This window comes from Geotrypetes seraphini, chromosome 6 (assembly GCF_902459505.1).
Source record: "Geotrypetes seraphini chromosome 6, aGeoSer1.1, whole genome shotgun sequence".
Lineage (NCBI taxonomy): Eukaryota > Metazoa > Chordata > Amphibia > Gymnophiona > Dermophiidae > Geotrypetes > Geotrypetes seraphini.
In genome coordinates, this window is record NC_047089.1 from 130,009,651 (window position 1) to 130,033,596 (window position 23,946).

At 46.0% G+C, this 23,946-nt stretch overlaps 1 protein-coding gene across 4 annotated transcripts in view; it reads left to right on the top strand.

The window, feature by feature from the left end:
• Window positions 1-23,946, top strand: part of DOCK9 (dedicator of cytokinesis 9) — a 1,074,749-nt gene that overhangs the window by 813,108 nt on the left and 237,695 nt on the right. For all 4 annotated transcript variants that reach the window (XM_033947591.1, XM_033947593.1, XM_033947592.1 and 1 more), the window contains exon 40: window positions 17,495-17,632. In XM_033947591.1, the coding sequence (XP_033803482.1) occupies window positions 17,495-17,632 (138 nt within the window). The remainder of the gene's footprint in view (window positions 1-17,494; window positions 17,633-23,946) is intronic.

Consider the following 23,946-nt stretch of genomic DNA (forward strand, 5'->3'; position numbering starts at 1 on the left):
TCCCTCCCGACAGGGAACATGGGCTCCTCCCGCAGCGCACCAAAAATCCTGTCCCTAATCTTATTGGATATGGACATTGATTATGCCACATGGGTGCTGGATCAGTGATTTTGTACCGCACGCTGGGGGAGGGGGTGGGAGCTGCGGACTTCGCTTCCTCTATGTGCTCTTGGGGTGGGAAGCCAGTCTGGGTCCATGCCTTCCAAAGAAAATCTTGCCCAGGGGCTGTTCTGGAGTCTGGCGCAGTACGCCTGCATTCTGAGTCTTGGGACTATTTTGACATGACGCATATACCTCAACAGAGTCCTGCCCTGGTGGTGGAGTAGGCCTTTTCACTGGATTTTATTCAGCTCCTCTGAATGGCATATCCTCAAACCCTGCTCGTTTGACACAGCCGGCGGCATCTTGGAGCTTTTTTGGTCAATGGTATCTGTGGCGAAGCTTCCTGTTCAGGAGCTCTCTTGCCTGGCCATGCCAGACCTCGATTGCAGTAGTTGCCATGCAAATTTTATGATGCTTCTGTCTCCAACTACTGCATTTAAATTGGATTCGGATGATGCCTTTGCTGGAACTGGTCTCGGCCACCCTGAGCGTCCGGATTTGGAAGTACTAATCCTTCACATTTTCAGTGGGCTTCTGTCTGCCTCTTTACATCTGTTGTTCTGAAAGAGCTCCATTTGGATCTTCTACCTTCCCATTCTTTGGATTTGGTCCTGGTCTGTTCTCCTGTGCCTTTTTCCATTCAGTCCACAGCTTCTTGGTTTGATTTCAGAACACTGTGATCCCTGGAAAGCTTTTTCCAATCAGCTAAAGCTATGTCTAAACTTTATCTCCTGAATCCTGATTTTTGGCAAATCTGAACAGCCTGAGGTAGATTCTGCCATGGTGCAGGTTTTCCAGCGCACAACCCCCCTAGTGATGAGGGAATGAAATTTCAAGACTCTCAGGATCGCAGGGTGGATGTTTACTTACAAACTATTCTTTTCCAGCATCCTCAGGTAGCCGAGTGGTAGTGGCCACTTCCTTGAAGGTGTATGCAGTTGTCCGCTGGTGCTGGTTGGTGTGGAGGCACTCTTTTTTATCTCATTCAAGTTTTTAGTACGTTCTCTGCTGGTGCAGTGTCTGAGCACCAAACTCCTTGGATTTGTCTTTGGATGAGGATGCTGCCTTGAGGTTCATCTTCAGTGGCCGCCTTTTTTAAGGGTCAGATTCTTGTTTGGTATAGGTTTGGATGTCCTCTACAGTACTCAGGTGTTGTGAACTCCGCCCTATGTTTCTCCTTGTGAACCAGTTTTGCTGGACTTCGGGAGGGGATCGTAGTTCTTTGTCACTTCCACAAGTATCATCAGGGATACTCTGTTTTTTTCCTCCTAGAAACGTTCCAAGAGCTATGCTCATGTTTTCACGATTCCAATTCCAGGCATCCTCAGGTTTTTGTGCAATGGCTACACCTCACCCCCCCCAAAAAAGAAAGAAGAAAGTGGCAATCTCACCAGGGGTTGGGTGTGGCCTCTTCCCTCGCAGGTTGTCTTCTACAGTTTTGTCAGGAGTGGACTCAATTTTCATTGGACGCTTGTTAGTCCTCCTTTGCCCACCTCCAGCTTGATTTCTGGACTCCAGCAAATTGACCACAACAGAATCCAGGGTCTGCACTATTCTGCAATGCCTCTTAGTCATCGGGACGCTGGAACCTGTTACAGTCTATGAATGGAAGCTTAGACGGATACTCTTGATATTTCCTCATGCCAGAAAGGCTCGGAGGATTGGAGACATATTCTGGATCTACAATTGGTCACCCACTTCTTATGAATTCCCTTTGTCCAACTGGGCAAAAAAGTACACAGTGCTAGCTGCTGTCTCCAAGGGAGTTTCTAGTGTCCTTGGATCTTACAGAGGTTTCCTCCATATTTCAATCTACCCAGGGCTTCACAGATTTCAGCATTTCCAGTTCGCAGCTCTGCCCCATGGGCCTCGTGACAGCTTTTGCACTTTCATCAAAGTGATTGTAGTTGAGGTGGTTTTCCACCAGCAGAGGGTCCAAGTCCACCCTTCTTGGGAGAGTGGGTGATCCAAACTCCATCTTGGGTATACAAAGGTGCAGTGGGGACAGTAGCTTCTCTGCTACGGGCATTAGCAAGTTCAGGAAGAGGCACTTGGAGTCCTCCCAGTCCCTGGAGTTTCTGGGGCTTCTCCTCATCTCCAGACAGGGTTGTGTGTTTTCTCTCAGGGAAAGTGGACAGAACCTTCGTCAACAGATCAGAATTCTCTTGGACTGTCTGGCTCTCTCGGCCTAATTTAATCTGCAGGTTCCGGGGTCTCAGGCAACCTCCTTGGAGGCAATCCCCTGGACCAGAGCATCCATGCTCCCTTTACGGAAGTCCCACCTATCTTGGTGATCTCTGTTGAGTTTCCCCCTTCAGATGCTGCTTCCCTGGATGGAGCCAGGTAGCCGCAATTTGAGCTGGTGGCTCTCAGCCAGGGCTGGCTTCTTCGGATTTCTGAGTGAATGACTCTTAGGATGGATGCCAACCTATTGAGTTGTGGACTCACTGTGGGGCTCGCTCCATTCAAGGGCAGTGGACTCCTGGTCTTCAACATTGGTTGACCCTATCGTCTGGAGCTTTGGGAAATTCAGCTGGTGCTACTCACTCTCCAGCCCCTTCAGAAAGAGCAGCATTGCAAGTTCTTCAATGCCACAGCAGTGGCATGTGTACATCATGAGGTAGCTCTGGTGCTCTCTCTCTTGGGCCAGAAAGATCGGCAGTGTTCCACTTGGCTTAAGCACATCTTCTGTCTTGGCGGCCCAGAGTCATCAATGTTCCAGCAGTCTTCCTCGGCTGACAGATCCTGGTCTCAGGAGTATGGTCTCTCTCAGGAGGTGTTCTGTCTGATCTTAAGAGCTGGGGTTTGCCCCAGAGGGTCTTGTTGGCTTCGGCAGAGAACTTAAAGGCCGGACGCTTTTTCAGTCGATGAAGAGCACAGAAGCTAGGGTCGGATGCCTTGGTTTGGCCCTGGATGTTCCCTCCTTAGCCTCTGGTTGGTCGGGTCATCCACCGGACAGCAACGCACCCCGGCCTGGTGTCTCTAATGATATGTGGTTCTCGTACGTCTTCAGTGGGACGAGAAGCTCTGGCTCCCTTTTCATTCATATCTTCTCAGTCAGGGACCGGTGTCCATGGAGAGCCCACAGCATTTTGGTCTTATGGCATGGCTTTTGAGCGCTCAGCCTTGCTGATGCGCAGTTATTCGGAGGTAGCTCTCTCGACTCTCTAGCGCTTGAAGTAACCCTCTCCTATAGCTTCTTCTGCCAAAGCCTGGAAGGATCAGGTGGAGCCTAAGAAGACTCCCAGTTAGATAGTCCTGGCTTTCCCGTGCGACTCATTTTCTACCAACCTCGCTACGCTCATGTCACCCCTCTCCTTAAGTCACTTCACTGGCTCCCTATCTGCCATTGCATACAGTTCAAGATCTTATTCCTGACCTACAAGTGTATTCATTCTGCTGCTCTTCAATATCTCTCCTCGCTTCTCTTTCCTTTTACACCTCCCAGAGAACTCCATTCCTCAGATAAGTCACTCTTAGCATTATCCTTCTCCTCCACTGCCAATTCCAGACTTCATTCCTTTCATCTAACTGCCTCCTATGCCTGGAATAAATTACCCGAGTTTGTCCATCAAGCCCCTTCCCTTATTTAAAAGCAGACTAAAAACCCACCTTTTTGATATAGCTTTTAATCCTTAACCCTACTCCTCTGCCCTCCAACCCAGCCCACTGATTAACCGTTCCCCTTAACTATATCCATGACATCCTGTTTGTCTGTCTTGCCTGTTTAGATTGCAAGCTCTTTCGAGTAGGGACTGTTTCTTACTCTTTGTGACTGTGCAGTGCTGCGTGTGTCTGGTAGCGCTATAGAAATAATTAATAGGAGGAAGAGGGTTTAGACAAAAGTCTGGCAGTGGCTTCTTTGAACTGTTCACCTTTTTGTTCTTACTGCTGCGCCTCATTGTGGTAGGTCGGCATCCAAATCCTCGATCACTCAATGGATTAGCATGGCCATTTCAACGATTTCCTTCGCCCGCGGCAAGCAGCTGTCTACCCACACTGGCTACCCATTAACCATCGAATAACTTTTAAAATAGCATTTCTTGTCTTTAAGGTCCTAATGTATAACACCCCTCAATTTATATCTAGAATGATTATCCCTTATCATTCTAATCGAACTCTTCGCTCATCACAACAAGAGTTACTTTTGGTACCTTCACTCAAAATTGTGGGAACAAGGAGAAACGATATGTTCTCTGTTTTAGCTCCCCAACTTTGGAACACTCTGCCTCTTTTTATTAGAAAGGATAGAGATATTATCTCTTTTAAAAAACTCTTAAAAACTTTTTTATTTAATGATGCTTTTAATGAATAATTTTTTTCTCTTTTTATTTTTCATCCCTACTTTATGTTTTTTCCTAATATATGTTTTTTTCCCTTCACCATTAGAAAATATGTAACTTTTCCCCCCTTTCCTCCCTTCTTCATGTTTGTTTTTATTGTATTAATTAATTATTTAACAAATACGTGTTTTATTGGTTTTTTTTTAATGTTTTACTAATATGATTGAATGTCCTTTTATAATCTGTTTTTAAATGTACATCGCTTAGAATGTTTTAATTAGGCGATTCATCAAAAATAAAGTGAACATGAACTTGAACTGTCAATCTTACTTAAAGCCCATTCGATGAGACGGGTGGCTACATCGTGGGGGGAATCTCGCACGATTCATCCTGATGAATTTTGCAGGGTGGCATTTTGGTCCTCTCTTCATACTTTTGCCTGGTTTTACCGAGTTGTTGTGACATCACATTCTGATGCCATTTTCAGGACCTCAGGTTTGAGGGCAGGCTCTTAGGTGGAAAGCTGAAATAATGAACCTCCAGGGTAGTATTTTCAGAAATGAATCACACTCTGTTCCACACACAGGACCCAAGATACAGGCAGAACTCTGGGGTCTCAATGCATGGATGAGGCAATGGTGCAGTGAGAAGAGTTTGATATGTTAGGAACTGGGAAACATTCTTGGGAAGGGGGAACCTATTCCGGAAAGTGGGATGCCACTTTAACCAGGGTGGAATAAGACTGTTGGCATCAACATTTAAAAAGGAAGTAGAGCAGCTTTTTTTTTTTATATAATCTTTATTAATTTTCCAAAGCCAACAAAAGTGCAAAACAATATACATACATATAATAATCATAATAAGCACTTATAATCAATCAATAATAATACAGAAAAGTGATCCCCCATTCCCATCCAATTCTTCCATTAGGGAACAAAAACAAACCCACCCTCCCCTGGATGTATGTGAGCTAATCAATGAAAAATAAAAAATAAAAATAACTATAGTGAAGCCACAAAAGATATCAGTGGACCCCAAACTAATTTAAATAACCTCCAGTATAACAGCATTCATCTTTTCATACTTATAACATAAGCATAAATTTGCCCACCAAAAAAGTAAAATTAAGGCGATCACAGGTTTTCCAATTGCGAGTAACCATTTGTATGGCTATCCCAGTCATAATAAGGAAAAGCCGACATTTATATCGGTCCTATAAGGGTTTAATATGCATTATCATCCTCCAAGTCCTAATCCGTGGCCATTGAGAAGCAGAAATCTGCTGCTTAATCTCAATGCTCCAAATATCTCTCAGATTAGTTTTTGGTTTTTTATTTAAATATTCCAATATTAATTTAAACAACATTGCGGCCTGATGTCCTAGGACAGCGATGGCGAACCTATGGCACGCGTGCCAACTGTGGCACGCGAAGGCCTTGCAGCTGGCACGCGCAGGGCCGCCATCAGGGCAGTACTACCAGGGGGTGCACAGGAGAGAGAGCTGAACGGGGACGATGGGGGACCCGCGGGGTTAAATATAACTCGAGCCGCGAGCCTCGTCTTCTACTCTGACTGCCCTGCAGCTCACACAGCCGATCGGAAATCTTCCCCGACGTCAGCGCTGACGTCGGAGGGAGGGCTTAAGCAAAGCCTGCCCTCCGACGTCAGCGCTGAAGTCGGGGAAGATTTCCGATCGGCTATATGTGCGTGGCGGGACAGGCAGGAAATAGAAGACAAGCCTACGCGGCTCGAGCTACATTTTGCTGAGAAAGTTGCTAAGATGGGCTGGGAGACAAACGGGGAACACAAAAGGGGGAGGGAGTGCGTTTTGGACACAAGGCATGAACTTGGGAGAAAGGAAGGGAGGGAAAGAGATGCTGAGGTGGGGGAGGGAATGGGTTTTTGGACACAGAAAGCATGAACTTGGGGGAGAGGAAGGGAGGGAAATAGATGCTGAGGTGGGGGAGGGAATGGGTTTTTGGACACAAGGCATGGACTTGGGAGAGAGGAAGGGAGGGAAATAGATGCTAAGGTGGGGGAGGGAATGGGTTTTTGGACACAGAAGGCATGAACTTGGGAGAGAGGAAGGGAGGGAAAGAGATGCTGAGGTGGGGGATGGAATGGGTTTTTGGACACAGAAAGCATGAACTTGGGAGAGAGGAAAGAAGGGAAAGAGATGCTGAGGTGGGGGAGGGAATGGGTTTTTGCACACAGAAGGCATGGACTTGGGAGAGAGGAAGGGAGGAAAAGAGATGCTGAGGTGGGGGAGGGAATGGGTTTTTGGACACAGAAGGCATGAACTTGGGAGAGAGGAAGGGAGGGAAAGAGATGCTGAGGTGGGGGATGGAATGGGTTTTTGGACACAGAAAGCATGAACTTGGGAGAGAGGAAAGGAGGGAAAGAGATGCTGAGGTGGGGGAGGGAATGGGTTTTTGCACACAGAAGGCATGAACTTGGGTGAGAGGAAAGGAGGGAAAGAGATGCTGAGGTGGGGGAGGGAATGGGTTTTTGCACACAGAAGGCATGGACTTGGGAGAGAGGAAGGGAGGGAAAGAGATGCTGAGGTGGGGAGGGAATGGGTTTTTGGACACAGAAGGCATGGACTTGGGAGAGAGGAAGGGAGGGAAAAAGATGCTGAGGTGGGGGAGGGAATGGGTTTTTGGACACAAGGCATGGACTTGGGAAAGAGGAAGGGAGGGAAATAGATGCTGAGGTGGGGGAGGGAATGTGTTTTTGGACACAGAAGGCATGGACTTGGGAGAGAGGAAGGGAGGGAAAGAGATGCTGAGGTGGGGGAGGGAATGTGTTTTTGGACACAGAAGGCAAGGACTTGGGAGAGAGGAAGGGAGGGAAAGAGATGGTTGTGTACATGGGGAATAGAAGAAAGGAGAATTTTTGGTTATAGGGAGGGAGAGAGGTACAGACAGTGGCATACCAAGGTGGGGGTGGGGGCGGTCTGCCTCGGTTTTACGCCCCAAGGGGGTGCACAGCTGGCCACCCTCCAGTGTTCTCCCTAGGCTGGCAAACTGCGTCTCTTTAGCCACTTGAGTGCCACCGCCGCCATTGGGAACAGGCCGGTGCCAAGTTCTCCCTGCTTTTCCCTGTGGGGCCGACCAACTCTCGCCACCCGCGTCAATTCTGATGTCGGAGAGGACATTCTGGGCCAGCCAATCGCTGCCTGGCTGGCCCAGAACGTCCTCTCTGATGTTAGAATTGACGTCGAGTGGCGAACTCGGCGCCGGCCTGTTTCCGATAGAGGCAGTGGCAGCCTATTCCCCAGTGGCGGTGGCAGCATTTTCCCAATGGTGGTGGCATAGGGGAGGGCAAGGAGAAAGAAAGAAAGGGGGGGACAGGGAGCCAAAAAAAAAAAAAAGAAAGAGGGCTGGGTGAAACAAAGAAAAATGGGGCATGGAGAGAGAGAGAAAGACAGACATACAGAATGAAAGGGGGTATGGAGAGAGAGAAAAAGAAAGAAGGGGGCAGGGTGAAACAAAGAAAAAGTTTGGGGAGGGAATGAGGTCTGGAGGAGAGAAAGCATACAGGAGGCTGAAAAAAGGGAAGAAATATTGGATGCACAGTCAGAAGAATAAAGTGCAACCAGAGACTGATGAAATTACCAAAGGTAGGAAAATTATTTTATTTTCAATTTAGTGATCAAAATGTGTCCGTTTTGAGAATTTATATATGCTGTCTATATTTTGCACTATGGCCCCCTTTTACTAAACCACAATAGCGTTTTTTAGCGCAGGGAGCCTATGAGCTTCAAGAGCAGCGTGGGGCATTCAGCGCAGGTCCCTGCGCTAAAAACCGCTATCGCGGTTTAGTAAAAAGGGAGGGGGAATATTTGTCTATTTTTGTATAGTTGTTACTGAGGTGACATTGCATAAAGTCATCTGCCTTGACCTCTTTGAAAACCCGTGGAATATAAATGATAATTAACATTTTCTCTGCGTACAGCGTGCTTTGTGTTTTTAAAATTTTATTGTTGGTAGATCATTTTGACTTGGCCACAAAGGTAAGGGGGAGGGAGGGGAGCTGCTGAAAGAGTCTACCTTGACGTGGTTGCAGGCTTACAAATCTTTTGGTCAAAGAGTGCAGCGACAGAGAAAAGTATGTGTGTATTCAGCCCATGAATGAAATCATTAAAACATTATAAATTGCCAATAAATTGAAATGAAAACCAAAGGATTGTGAATCAAATTGATTCTCTGACAATACAAAGATTCCAACCTTTAAAAATGATGTTACATAGTTCAGGCAACTTTATAAAGAGTTTTTAGATACTAAAATCTTGTTATTAAGATTTAATTGACGTGCTGGCACTTTGAGGAAATTCTTTGGTTTTGTGCAGCAGTTTGGGCACTCGGGCTCAAAAAGGTTAGCCATCACTGTCCTAGGAAATCAATCTGGAAGCTTAGGCCAGGCAAACTCTACAGATCCTTTAAATTTTTCCAATCAGGTAACCCCTTCTGAATGGCCTTCTTCATCTGCAACCATTTATAAACTTGAGACTTTGCTATGCCAAATGATTGTTGCAGTTGTGAAAAATCAAGCATTCTCCCTTTTGATATCACATCATCTAAAATACATATTCAACTTTTCTACCTCTCAGTTCTCTCTCAAACTTCAAAGTACCTTCACTAACACAACTATCCACTGTTTAACAATCTATCAACTTACCTAACAACATTACGGAAAGTTTTCCTCCTCATCTTATCAAAAAAAAATTTTCTTTTTTTGGACCCTATATTAGGGAAATGATTTCCAAATCCTTTTCTGACTGTTGCGTTCCTACAGTTTGGAAATCAGCTTTAGTCTTTCCAAAATTGAAACAATACAATACTGATCCTTCTTTACCTAACAATTATCGTCCTATCGCTAATTTGCCTTTCATTTCCAAACTTACTGAAAAAGTGATTCATTCTCAATTATCAGACTTCTTTGATCAAACACACGCGCTACATCCTTATCAGACTGGCTTTCGAACTTCTCATTCTACAGAATTATCATTATTAGGTCTCATATCCACTATACAATATTCTCATGATCATCTAAAATCGGTTATATTAATTTCACTTGACTTATCTGCAGCTTTTGATACCATTGACCATTCTTTACTCCTATCTAGACTAGCAGACTGTAACATCACAGGTCCTGCTCTCAATTGGTTTATTTCTTACTTTCATCAACGCAACTTCAAAGTTCATGTAAAAAACCAAACTTCTCCTTCAGTAACACAAACTTTTGGAGTTCCTCAGGGTTCTATTTTATCCCCACTTCTATTCAACATTTTTCTATCCCCTCTTCTTTCCTTGGCACAATCACTAGGATTCTCAATTTTCGCTTATGCTGACGATATCCAGCTACTCTACCCCATTAATACTTCCAATTCATCGGATATTAATGATCTTAACTCTAAATTAGACATCTTAAGTGATTGGCTGTTTGCCAATAAACTTTCACTTAATGTTACTAAATCTTGTGGCTTACTCCTTCCTATTAAAAAATCCGAAACATTACCTGGAACTATCTACATCAAATCCATACCCTTACATACTAAAATAAAATTACTGGGCGTCACTCTAGACAGAGATCTCACCTTCCATGATCACATAAGTACAGTAGTAAGAACTTGTTTCTTTAAACTTCGTATCATTCGTTCACTCATCTCCATCCTAAATACCGGTTCGATCAAGACCCTTATTCACTCTTTAGTAATCTCCCATTTAGATTACTGCAATTCATTACTAAATGGACTACCCCAAAAAGAACTACGCCGTTTGCAGATTATACAAAACACCGCTATCAAACTCATTTACAAAACAGGTAAATTCGAGCACGTTACTCCGCTTCTTAAGGAGGCTCATTGGCTCCCAGTCACACACCGTATAATTTATAAAATCTTACTACTCTCCTTCAAAATCAAACTTTCTCATCTGCCCCTATTTTTAGACAAATTGCTAATTCCTCAAAGTTCTCCCCGTATCTTACGATCTACGGATCAAAAACTCCTTTTCATCCCCTCCCTAAAAGAATCCTACTATACAAGAAAGACTAATTTTGCCATAACAGCACCTACGCTATGGAACTCTCTCCCTCAATTTCTTCGGGATGAAATCAATTTAACTAAATTCAAAACTAATCTTAAAACTTTCCTATTCCAAGATGCCTTTAATAAATCTTAATCTTTTCTAATCACTTATATACTCACTCCAGCACTAAATTTCTCTTGTTTTCCTGCGCATAACTCTTATACCAAGCACCCTTCTCCTTTATGTCCTATCCCCTCCCTCTATCTCATTTCCTCTTATATTATGTAACTTTTCCCTTCCTTCCCTTTTTTTTCCCTCACAGTCATGTTTGTCTGTATATGTCTAATATGTTTTCACTAATTTCTCCAACACACCAATAACTAATTCTTACTCTTATTTAAAAAAAAAAATTTTTTTTTTAATTGTTAACCGGTCAGATATTTGTTTTATGATCGGTATATCAAAAACCAATAAACTTGAAACTTGAACTTGATATACCTGCCTGCATCCAATGCTTCCAGATGAAAGAGGGATGCCACCGTAACCAGGGTGGAACCAGACTGTTGGCATCAACATTTTAAAAGAAGGTAGAGGGGGAGCAGTTACCGGACTGGAGGATATTGTGAGGAGACTCGTGGCTGGTCTCAGACTCCAGCATCAGCGGCTTCTTTTCCTCCCGGTTTGCAACGCCGACAGGCATCCACAGAGACGGACCCCTGACGTCATTGGGTCCGTCTCCAACATCGTAAAAGGCAGCCGCTGCTGCAGCAATCTGGGAGCAGTTACCGGACTGGAGGATATTGTGAGGAGACTCGTGGCTGGTCTCAGACTCCAGCATCAGCGGCTTCTTTTCCTCCCGGTTTGCAACGCCGACAGGCATCCACAGAGACGGACCCCTGACGTCATTGGGTCCGTCTCCAACATCGTAAAAGGCAGCCGCTGCTGCAGCAATCTGGGAGCAGTTACCGGACTGGAGGATATTGTGAGGAGACTCGTGGCTGGTCTCAGACTCCAGCATCAGCGGCTTCTTTTCCTCCCGGTTTGCAACGCCGACAGGCATCCACAGAGACGGACCCCTGACGTCATTGGGTCCGTCTCCAACATCGTAAAAGGCAGCCGCTGCTGCGGTTGCGGCCGCAGCCGCACGGCCGCAGGGCGTGGCCAAAGGGGCGTGCCCTAAGGGGCACGCAAGGCCCCTTGGGAGCCCCTTAGGAGCCACAAGGAGTCCGGGAATCCAATTGAGGTAACTTTTGATTTGGGAAAATTGACCTGACCCGGATCCTGCTCCCCATAGTTGGATCTAAGATGGTTGTTCCATGCCTATTGCAGTGAGGACGTCGGCGAAGACCTTTCTTCTTCTTCTTTAATTATGCCAAAAAGACGGGGAAGGAACGCCGGAGGAGCCTCCCGACGACCCTTAACCCCAGTGGTAACAATTGATGATCTTCTCCGACGCCTACAACGGGAGCAAGAAGAGTCGGGTGCTAGCTCGTTGGGGACACCGCCAGAGAGTGGAACGGTGGGGAGATCCCCTGAGCTTGATGTCACTCTTAGCCCCGACGTTAGGACGCCACCCCTTCAACCGACGCCGCAAGCAGCTAGCTCTCCACGGGACCAGAATGCACCCGAAGAGGTGGTTTCTTCTTCGTTCCCAGAGGCCAGCATGGAGGGCTCGCCGAAAATAACAACGCAGAGTGATATGTTATCTCTGCAAGGACTTGCGACCGGGACAACAGAGGCTGGGGAAATACAAGACGCTACCGAGGTAAAGCTAATTCCAGAACATTTAGATACTACACCATTACAACTTTTTTCACCTACAAAACCACCTAAAGTCACACTCGATGCATTATGGGATTTGGTAGTGAATTTGGGGAATTCTTTAAATCCCCAAATAAAAAGTTTGGATAAAGAATTAAAAGTACAAAAAGAAGAATTAAATGACCTAAAGCAGAATATGTCACAACTTAAAATAGAGTCACAAAATACAAATAAGGAGCTAATGCTTCTGAAACAAAATCAAGATTTGTTGGTTAAAGATAATATAATACTCAGGAAGAAGTTGGAAGCACAGGAGAATAACGGTCGAATTAATAATTTGAGGTTTATAAATTTTCCAAAGATCCTGTCAATTTCTCCTAGAGAAATGGTGAAAAGGTATTTTATGGAAATATTGGAAATTCCTGAAAGTTCCTTACCTCCTCTTACAAGAGTGTATTATCTTCCTGCCAAACCCCAATCTAAAGAAGAAAAAATTGAAGAACCCCAGGAGAGGTCACTGGACATTTCCGTAATATTAGAACAATCAGATAGAGAACTGGCCGTTCCAGCCACTCTCTTGTTGTCTGTCGCTTTGGCCCCAGACAAGGATTGGATAATGAAACTTTACTTTAAAAATAGGTCCAAAGACTTCCTGGGACAGCACATTCAGATTTTCCCTGATGTCTCTAGAGAGACTCAAAAAAGAAGGAAAGAATTTCTACTTTTAAAACCTGGAGTGACTCAAATAGGTGGCATTTTCTTCTTGAGATATCCATGTAAATGTGTGGTTAGATATTTATCATTGAAGTATATTTTTACAGAACCGTCTCAATTAATTGGTTTTCTCTCAGGGAAACGTCTTGAAAAAGGAATAACAACAGCAGCGCCCATGGAAGGTTAACTCCCTGCACTTTAGTAAGACATGGACTTTTTCTTTTTAAATTAATTTGAATTACATTTGTTCTACTCTTTAATCTTGGATCCAATAATTTTGAGGACTAGTGTGAGATCAGCTAGGATATTGTTATTTTATTTATCCATTATTATTTTTCAATTGAACTATGATTGTGGTATATCTTAATTTTGGAATTTCAGTTTAGTATGTTGTTTGACCTCACTTTACTGTACAAGATGTATATGCTTGGTGATATTGTAAAATTCTATAAATAAATAATAAAAAAAAAAAAAAGAAGGTAGAGCAGCTTTTAAAATATAAATTGGGCAAAGGCTGATAGTTGCTCAGAAGAGCATGGTTTGGAGCAAAATATCTTAAAAGATATCGCCAAAACCAGGAAGATAGGGCAGCCTGTTAGTGAGGTTGTAAAAGAAACCATAGTAGACCAGGTGTTTTTAAATACAGAGCAGACAAACGAAACAGCACAAATGGCCTAAAGAATAGGAACAAGAAAAGTTCGCTGGCCAGCCCTCCAAGTGGAATACCCCTCGCATGCTGGAGAGCCCCCACCCGAGCCCACGCAGCCGAGCGCCGCCCCACCTGCACGCCGCGCACGACACGCACAATGCCAGTGATTGACGCTGTGCGCGTCACACGCAACACACAGGAGGGACAGCACCCGGAAGCGCAGGCCCAGATAGAAGTCCTCCAACCTGCAGAAGGCACCCGATGTAGAAGGCTGGCCGGAAGAGGGAATCCCCTGTAAGTGCTCGTTGATCGGGGCAGTGCTCAGTTTGCAAGTCAAAAGTTTGCTGAGTGTTTTGCTCATCTTGCAAAACACTCGCAAACCGGGTTACTCGCAAACCGAGGTACCACTGTAGTTGCTTATCTATTTTGCATAGATTTTGCACTGATGTTATGTTAATATACATTATTTAGCTACTGCTAATATGTATTCCTGCTGCTTTTAATATAGGTAAATATTACAGTCGATTCCACCTAATTGCACGTCGGATAAGCACACACTCCGGTTATCCGCACCTGACCACCACGGTCCCGTTTTTTGGGGGGGGTTTTTTACATTAAAGTCAATGGATGTAAACTCTGGTTATTTGCAATTCTGATAAGCACACAATCCGCTTATGCGGACTGATGTCGTAGGTCCCATCTGTATTCTTTCATGTAACGTTCACTCTGATTAAAAGCAATCATGTAGATGAGCTGTGGGTTTCGTAACAGCAGTATAGGCCTGGCCATGTGTTCGAACTTTCGGAACTGCACCGTGACATTGCGTGGACAAAAATCATTGTCTTTGGCTGAACGTGTCCACCATGCTGATGTCAGACGCCGCTTAGGCGTTGTTATTACAGTATACTTGTACATAAATTGGAAGGGCCTGTCCCCTGAGAGTGGTAAGTATGGTCTCCCAATTAAAGCGATAGAGACCTATATACCGCTTTCAAATGTAGCGAAGCTGTTGGCTTCAAGATGCCTGTCTGTTTAATATGAAAGCAATAGAAACCAAGGGATAATCGCAAACTTCAAACGTGATTACAGGTCACTCGTTCTAAGATATGTGATGGCAGTGATGGAATCCTGCCCCCGAGCTAATGATCTTGTGAGAAAAATGGTGTTGCTTGACTCTCTTCACATGCTACTCCGATTTAGCGCATGTGGCAAACCGGTCCAAAGGGCTTGCACTTAAGCAGAGTCGACTGTATTATTAATATATTTACAATTCAATACAGGGCTCCTTCTGGAATTCCTGAATCAATTCATGATGTGTCAGTTATTCAGTGGCCACACCATTCCATCCTCAGCCAGTCAGAGTAGTAGAAGACCTGACTCAGGGATTGAACCAGAGACCTTCCCTATGACAATGCGCTGCAATTAAACCATTCAAATAAAAAAAAAAACAACAAAAAATGGAACATGTCAAACTCAATGAAAAAATAATCCCTTACTTGTTCAGGTTTAGTATATTGAGCAACAATTCGTGAGTCTCATATTCTTAACAATAATATTTTTGGTGAATGTGTATCCTCAATGTGTTAACGAAAGCTATGAGAACACCAGATGTTGTCTGTGTTCAAAGGCTTACACATTATGAAAACCTGCCTAGGCATTATTGTGCCTCAGTTACACACCATCATGGGCGTACACAATGTGTGTTTCATAGTGAACAATAGTTCAAAATCAATTAGTAAATAAATATGTTTAAACATAGGAGCATAAGAATTGCCGCTGCTGGGTCAGACCAGTGGTCCATCATGCCCTCTCATGCGGCAGCCCTCTGATCAAAGACCAACACCCTAACTGAGGCTAGCCCTATGAGCGTACGTTGTTCAGCAGGAACTTGTCTAACTTTGTCTTGAATCCATGGAGGGTCTTTTCCCATATGACAGACTCCGGAAGAGCATTCCAGTTTTCCACCACTCTCTGGGTGAAGAAGAACTTCCTTACATTTGTACGGAATCTATCCCCTATCAATTTTATAGAGTGCTCTCTCGTTCTCCCTACCTTGGAGAGGGTGAACAACCTGTCCTTATCTACTAAGTCTATCCCTTTCAGTACCTTGAATGTTTCGATCATGTCCCCTCTCAATCTCCTCTGTTCGAGGGAGAAGAGGCCCAGTTTGTCTAATCTTTCGCTGTATGGTAGCTCCTCCAACCCCTTAACCATCTTAGTCACTCTTCTCTGGATCCTCTCAAGTAGTACCGTGTCCTTCATGTACGGTGACCAGTGCAGTATGCAGTACTCCAGGTGAGGGCGCACCATGACCCGGTACAGCGGCATGATAACCTTCTCCGATCTGTTCGTGATCCCCTTCTTTATCATTCCTAGCATTCTGTTCGCCCTTTTCACCGCCGCCACACATTGCGCAGACGGCTTCATCGACTTGTCAATCAGAACTCCTAAGTCCCTTTCCTGGGAGGTCTCTCCAAGTACCGCCCTGGACATCCTGTATTCGTGCATGAGATTTTTGTTAACGACATGCATCACTTTACACTTGTCCACGTTGAACCTCATCTGCCATGTCGATGCCCATTCCTCGAACCTGATTATGTCACGTTGCAGATCTTCGCAATCCCCCTGCGTCTTCACAACTCTGAATAACTTCGTATCGTCCGCAAATTTAATCACCTCGCTCGTCGTACCTATGTCCAGATCATTTATAAAGATGTTGAAGAGCACGGGTCCAAGCACCGAGCCCTGCGGCACCCCACTGGTGACGCTCTTCCAGTCCAAGTATTGTCCATTTACCCCCACTCTGTTTCCTATGCTTCAGCCAGTTTTTAATCCACATGAGTATTTCATCCTCGATTCCATGGCTCGCAATTTTCCGAAGTAGTCGTTCATGCAGAACCTTGTCGAACACCTTCTGAAAGTCCAGATATACAATGTCGACCGGGTCACCCTTGTCTATCTGCTTGTTCACTCCCTCGAAGAAGTGCAGCAAGTTTGTCAAACAAGATCTACCTTTGCTGAAACCTTGCTGGCTGGTACTCATCAGACCTTGTCCGTCAAGGTGATCAATGATGCGGTCCTTTATCAGTGCCTCCACCATCTTTCCCAGTACCGAGGTCCGACTCACCGGTCTGTAGTTTCCCATGTCTCCCCTCGAACCTTTTTCGAAGATCGGCATAACATTCGCCACCTTCTAGTCCTCTGGAATATACCAATACTGAGAGTTTTTGGCACAGTTTGTACTTATCTCCAGCACTTCCGGTTCGCTCCTCTGTGGACGGCACTCTGGAAATCCAAACTAGTATATGAATCTGTTGTTATCACTGTTCATGAATTATCATGCTCCTATGGTTTAAAAAAGCTTAATTTCGGGGTAATCCTCCCTTCATCAGGAACCCTCATAACATGTAACCAGAGCCAAGAAAACCACAGTAAAAGTCCACCCTGAGGACATGGTTCTGAAAAGGTTGATGACACTGTGCAGTAATAATGACAGATTCATATACTAGTTTAGATTTCCAGTGTGTCGTCTAAAAAGGAGCGAACTGGAAGTGCTGGAGATAAGTACAAACTCTGTGCTAAAAATTTTCTCAGTATTGGTATATTGAAAATACAAACACATTTTATTAATTTACTAATTGATTTTGCACTATTTCACTATTTATAAATGAAATGCACATTGTGTAACCAAGGACTGCAATAACGCCTTGGCAGGTTTTCTTAATGTGACAACATGCGGTGTTCTCATAGCTTTCGTTAACACACTGAGGGTACACATTCACCAAAAATATTATAGTTAAGTATCTGAGATTCATGAATTGCTGCTCAGTATACTAATCCTGAACACGTAGAGGATTATTTTTTCATTGGGATTAAAGCATTCACAGCAGCGACCATTTAATACTAATTACTAATGTTTTTTCTCTTAATAACATATAGCTGTCTTGTTGCAGAACCAGCTAGTAGCAGATCATGGGCATAATCCACTGATGAAGAAAGTTTTTGATGTGTACATCTGTGTTCTTCAAAAGAATCAGTCTGAGACGGCATTAAAAAATGTATTTGCTGCTTTGCGGTCATTAATTTATAAGGTAAATAGACACGTATAAAATGACTTGAAATGAATGTTTGTTTCTTGAGTTTATTAAATCATTCTTAGATGTTTGTGGATTGTAAATTTAGGTATTTAGCTAATCAAGGTTTGCTGAGTATCAAAAAATAAATACCAATTTTATAACTTGGCATCTGCTTTGAATCTGTTTTTACTAAAGAACAATGTACAAAATAGACTGAGGATGTTTAGCTCTTACACCCCACAGACACAATAACAATTCTTTGTATAGAAATAGAACAATATGAAAAAATGCCCTTCTCAAACACCTCACCCATTCTCAATTAGCTCTTCACCTTCCCCCCTGCCCCAAAATACAACAGAACAACATTAGAGGAGAGTCTCCATCCAAAGTGTGGTTGTTGAAGCAATTTAGCCAAGCAGTAAAAATTGCTTTTTTTTCAAGAGAATTACCTGGAAGACCGAGCTTTGCTCGGGAAAGTGGGCTGAGTGATTATGATGGAGCAGTTGTTTGGGTTCTCTTGTGTGGCTATTCAACTGTGGTGTTGAAGTCATCAATGTTGTCGGGGTAACTAGCGCTGGTTTGTTTTCGAACCATGCCCCTCTATATCTGAAAATTATTTTCTTTGCTGTTCTTGATTTCGGGTCAGCCGCAGTCGACCTATTGGAATCGATACTGCTGCTAAGGGAGAAAAGGAAGGAGCTAAGGGAGAAAAGGAAGTAGCTAAGGGAGAAAAGGAAGGAAGGACCACAAAAGCCTTCATAGTACAGTCTAGCTTGCTTTCCCAGTGCTGATGCTGTAAGTGTGCACCACAGCTGGATGGGCTTTCCATAATAAGACTGATCTAAGACTGATGTCACCAATGAGGTATACTAAGTACCACAGACATCTTCCAATTAACTTATGAGTACATAGTTTATAGAATACTGGCACTTTTGTGTGAGAGGCACCAGTAATTGGCACACAGATAAATGTTAGGTGCTGTTCTTTAAATTATGCGTCAAAGTTGCATATCGCATAACTGTTGGGGGCATACATATAAGTAGAGCACAGGCAGATCATGGCATGTCACTAAGTGATGTTCGCAATTTATAGAATACTATCAGTTGTGCATACTGAATTCACACTTAGACATGACAACTTAAACCAGCCATTAATTTGTAAGTGGGTGTACCTAAATTATGACTAGTATTTTATAACTGCTTAGGAGTGCCTAAGTGCTGTTATAGAATTGATGCTAAATACGCTCTATTGTGGCCCCTTCCTCTTGATATTGAGTTATAAAATTGCCCCTTATGTTTTATTGGTGCTTTGTGATATAAATAGTATTGCCAGGTACTTTTTTGATGCAATCAAATATGAGAGGTGGTGAAATGTTCTCAGCCCAACCAACCAACTTACTAAATTCTGAGTGTTATTTTGCCACTGTAGCTGAAGAGTGTTATCTTATTTCATTACCTACCAATTTGCAGAAATGGAATTCTATTCTGCCATGTATTATTTCTAAAGTGCTGAAAGGTATACGCAGCGCTGTACATGTGCATTTAACATGTAATAGATGGTCCCTGCTCAGAAGAACTTACAATCTAATTTAGACAAACAGGACATGTAGAGAGATTGGGGAGTTTCTCTCAGAGAGAATGGTAAGGTGGACATAGGTATCTTATGGTGATTGGGAGTTAAGAGTTAAAATCAGCATTGAAAAAGTGAGCTTTTAGCTTGGATTTGAATACTGCTAGAGATGGAGCTTGATGTAATGACTCAGACAGTCTGTTCCAGGCATACAATGCAGCAAGATAGAAAGTGACAGAGTCTTGAGCTGGCAGTGGGGGAGAAGGGTACCAATAGGAAGCATTTACCCGATGAATGGAGTTCACGGGGAAGAAGCATAGAGGGAAATAAGTGAGGAGAATATTGAGGGGCTGCCGAGCAGTGGTGTTGCAGGGGTGAGAGACGCCTTCCCCCTCGTCTCCATCCCCCGTTCCTTCCCTGATCCCTCCTGCCAGGTGCTCCCCCCTTCCCTTCCCCCGTACCTCTAGTTGTTCACAGCCGTGAACAACAAGAACTTCACTGTGCTCCTCGCTACCCCGTCGGCCCTCCCTCTGACATCACTTCCTATGCATGACACCTGGAAATGACAACAGTGGGAGAGACAACGCAGTCGCAAGGAGCACATTGGTTGTTGCTTGTGGTGGTGAACAACTAGAGGTATGGGGAAAGGGAAGGGGGGTGCGTATGTTGCAAGTGGAGAAGTGGGAAGAGGCGGGGTGGAGAGGAGGACCAACATGGCACCAGGGGTGGACTGCTCCCCCTTACTAAGCCACTGCAACATAGTGAATGCACTTGTAGGTTAGTAAGAAGAATTTGAACTGTATTCGGAAATGGATGGGGAGCCAATTAAGTGACTTGGAATTGGAAGTTTCCTTTCTCTGAGTCCAGTGTCCTATGTCCATCTCACTTCCTTTATTCTCTGCCTCTTTCCCATTGACAGTATATCTCTTTCCATCACCTCTTCCTCTGGATCCAGCATCCCTTCAAGTATATCTCTCTCCCTCTTCTCTGCACCAGGTCCAACATCCTTCCATTTGGGTATCTTCCATTCCTCCCATTTTCTAGTATATCATTTTATCCCAGGACAAGCAGGCAGCATATTCTTAACGCATGGGTGACGTCACCGACGGAGCCCCGGTACAGACACTTTTAACTAGAAAGTTCTAGATGGCCGCACCGCGCATGCGCGAGTGCCTTCCCGCCCGACGGAGGAGAGCGTGGTCCCCAGTTTCTTCGTTTCCGCAGAGCGAAGAAGACGCATGTGCTTTCAACGACTGTTGAAATCTCTGTTTTCGCGCTATTTTATTCCTTTTTTTGTTCCTTTTCCTTCGGATTTCGTTTTTCGTTCTAACTTTGTTTTTTCTTTATTTTTCGGGCCGGCCCCGGCGGGGCCTGTTGCCACCATACAGGCCTCCGGTTTTGATTTTGCGGAGGCCGTGTTCCCCTTCATGCCCCCTCAGCCGGGCTTTAAGAAGTGCCAGCGGTGTGCACGCCCGATATCTCTCATTGACCCGCACAATTGGTGCCTGGGTCCAGAGCATCGGGCTGACACCTGCACCCGCTGTGCTACTCTTAAAAAACGTACTTTGAAAAATAGACAGATCCAACAGAATATCCTTTTCGGTACCGGATCTGCCATGGAATCGGCCGCGCCGCCAACGGCGCCGCAAAAGTCGGCACCGACTACTTCGACGACGCCTGATCCTTCCTCGGGGTCGCTGGCACCAGGTAAGCCGGCTAAGAAGCCTTCCACGGGGGTCACGTGATGCTGCCTGCCTGAGCGGTCGCACGCCGGAGAGCTCCTGCCTCACCCCTGCTAAAACCGGCAAAACTAACGACTCCTTTGTGTCCCCACGGCAGAAACGAGCAGGCGGGACAGGGACTGACACCCCGCTTTTCTATCTTTGATCATCGGGAGTGACTGTAGCGGCGGGGGGGTCACGTGGTGCTGCCTGCCTGGACGGCCGCGTGGCGGTGAACTCCGGCCTCATCCCCGCTAACCTCGGCACCCATACCGATGATTTCGAGTCCCCACGGCAGAAACGAGCAGGCGGACCGGGGACTGATATCCCGCCTTTCTATCCCTGATCCTCGGGGGCGACTGCAGCGGCGGGGGGGTCACGTGGTGCTGCCTGCCTAGACGGCCGCGTGGCGGATAGCTCCGGCCTCACCCCCGCTAAACCCGGCACACATATCGACTATTTTGAGTCCCCACGGCAGAAACGAGCAGGTAGGAAGGGGACTACCACCCAGTTTTTCATTCATCATCGGGAAAGACTGCAGAGGCGGGGGGGGTCACGTGGTGCGGCCTGCCCGGGCGGTCGCGCGCCGGAGAGCTCCTACCCTGCCCCCCGCTAAAAGTGCCGGACGCTACAGGCCTTTCTGCGTCCCCAAGGCAGAAACGAGCAGGCGGGACGGGGATCAACAGCCCGCTTTTCTTTTCCTGGTCCTCGGGGGCGACTGCTGCGGCACGGGGCATGCCCATAAAATCGGCGAAAGGCGCCCGGGACAAACCCTCTCTTACCCCCTCCAAGATGGCGACGGAGCAGGCCACATTCACTATCCCCGCTGGCGACTGGATTACAGACATCACGCGGTCGGTCACGGCGGCGCTGGCAGACAAACTGAATAAAATTCAATCAGCGGTGGATGAAATGCACGAGAAGTTCGATTCCCACAGCCAGCGCCTAACAGAGGTAGAGCAGCGCGTGTCCGATCAGGAGGACACGTGTGTGACGCTGACGGCCCAGGTAGAAGAACTCACGCGAACGACTCGGGAGTTGCAGGCGGCCCTGGAGGAGCAGGAGAACAGGAGCCGTCGAAACAACCTGCGGCTGGTCGGACTCCCGGAGACGGTGAGTGACCAGGACCTCTATATGATTTTCAGCAAGTGGCTTCCTGAGACCTTAAATCTGACGGGGGGAGCGGAGGCCTTCGCCTGCGAACGGGCGCACCGCATTGGAAACCGACCTCTGGAGGGGGGTAGGGCGAGGACCGCCATAGCCCGCTACTCTAACTGGAGGGAAAAAGAACTCATACTCCGGGCCTTCCGAAAGGCGGGCACCTTGGATTACAAAGGATCCCGAGTGCTTATATTCAATGATTACTCTGTGCGGGTGGCGGCCCAACGCAAACTTATGGCGCCCTCCTGCACTGACCTCCACAACAGAGGAGTTAAATTCGCGCTGGTTTATCCGGCGAAGCTCCGAGTCTGGCATGAGGGCAAAACTCTCACCTTTAACAGCGGAGACGAGGCCAAGGCGTTTCTGGCAACTTTACCCGCCTAATGTTACCCTAAACCGGAGGTTGCTGCTTTGAGGCTCACCTGCAGATGCGGCTCAGTACTCCTGGGAGCTGTGTTGGAGTCCTTTTGAAACTATCCTCTGCGCGTTCAGCGGAACCGTGAGACCAAACCGCTATTGCGGTGGTGGGGCTCCCTTCCTCGACTTGGATATGATTCCCGAACCCGAGCGGCTGGTGTGACCTGAGTGATACGCGCTTGGCGTTGAGGGGCTGCGGTGCTTACGACTTTCCAGTGGACTCCTGTATCTCCGCCGGCTACACCAACCCTTGAATGACTCTCTTTGATCTTGGTGCGGGCCGCCCTGGCTGGAGGGGATCCCTTTCGATGCGGCATGCGGCAGCTCTGGAGCACTTTCTTGGACTTCTTGGTATCACCTATTCACTGTTCACTGTTTGTGTTTCACTTCCTGTTTTTGCATTAACTGCGGGGACTATATGTTAGGGGTATTGTTCAGTGGGTGGGGGGGGAGGGCTCCGGGCAGGTTGGGGGAACTTTATGGGTTTGCATGCTGATGGGATGGGATCAGCCTGGGGGGCAAGAATGGGGGGGGGAGGGTGGAGGGAGAGTTTAGGGGGGGAATGAATGGGAGCGTGTGGTTGTGTATGGGATGAGTGAGCAGGGGGGAAGGATGGGGGTTTGGGGGGTGGAACTGGAGGGCACAGAGATATCAGGGCCAGCGAAGCTCAGCTGGGAGGCTTCGCCTGGGCCCACCTATTCTTTCTGTATTGAACGAATGCGTATTTGGCTGGTGGAGAATGGATGAGTTCACACACTTTGGGAGGGGTGTTTCCTTCTGGATTGCTGTGCTGCATAGAGCTACTCTCTCACTGTTATGGCTGATTTAAGAGTTGTAACCTTTAATGTCGATGGCATCAGGTCCCCGGTAAAGAGATCCCGTATTCTTACCAGCTTGCGACATCTGAAAGCGGAAGTAGCGTTCTTGCAAGAAACTCACCTCACTCAGATCGAACACTCTAAGTTGCGGAGAAATTGGGTTGGGGATGTTTATTCCTCCTCCTCCGGGGGCAGGAAACGCGGGGTGGCGATACTGTTGCACAAGAGACTACCTTTTACCTTGCATAAACAATTGACCGATCGGGAGGGGAGATATGTACTTGTGCTGGGGGAACTTTGGGGTTTAAAACTGTTACTCTGTAATTTGTACGCCCCCAACTCTTACTGTCATAAATTTTTCTCCTCTGTTCTCTCCCTAATTTCGGCTTACCCGGATTATCAGGTGGTCCTGGGGGGGGACATGAATATCACTGCAGACCCGGGGGTGGATTGCAGACCTCCCAGGAGCAGTCTGAAGGATCATGATAATAAGGGGGTGGGCTTCCTGATGCAACATTTAGGTCTGGTGGATGTATGGCGGACACTACACCCATATGACTCGGAGTTTACTTTTTACTCTCATGTACACAAGGTATATGCCCGCCTGGATTATATACTACTAGACCAACGGCTGTTCTCTAGG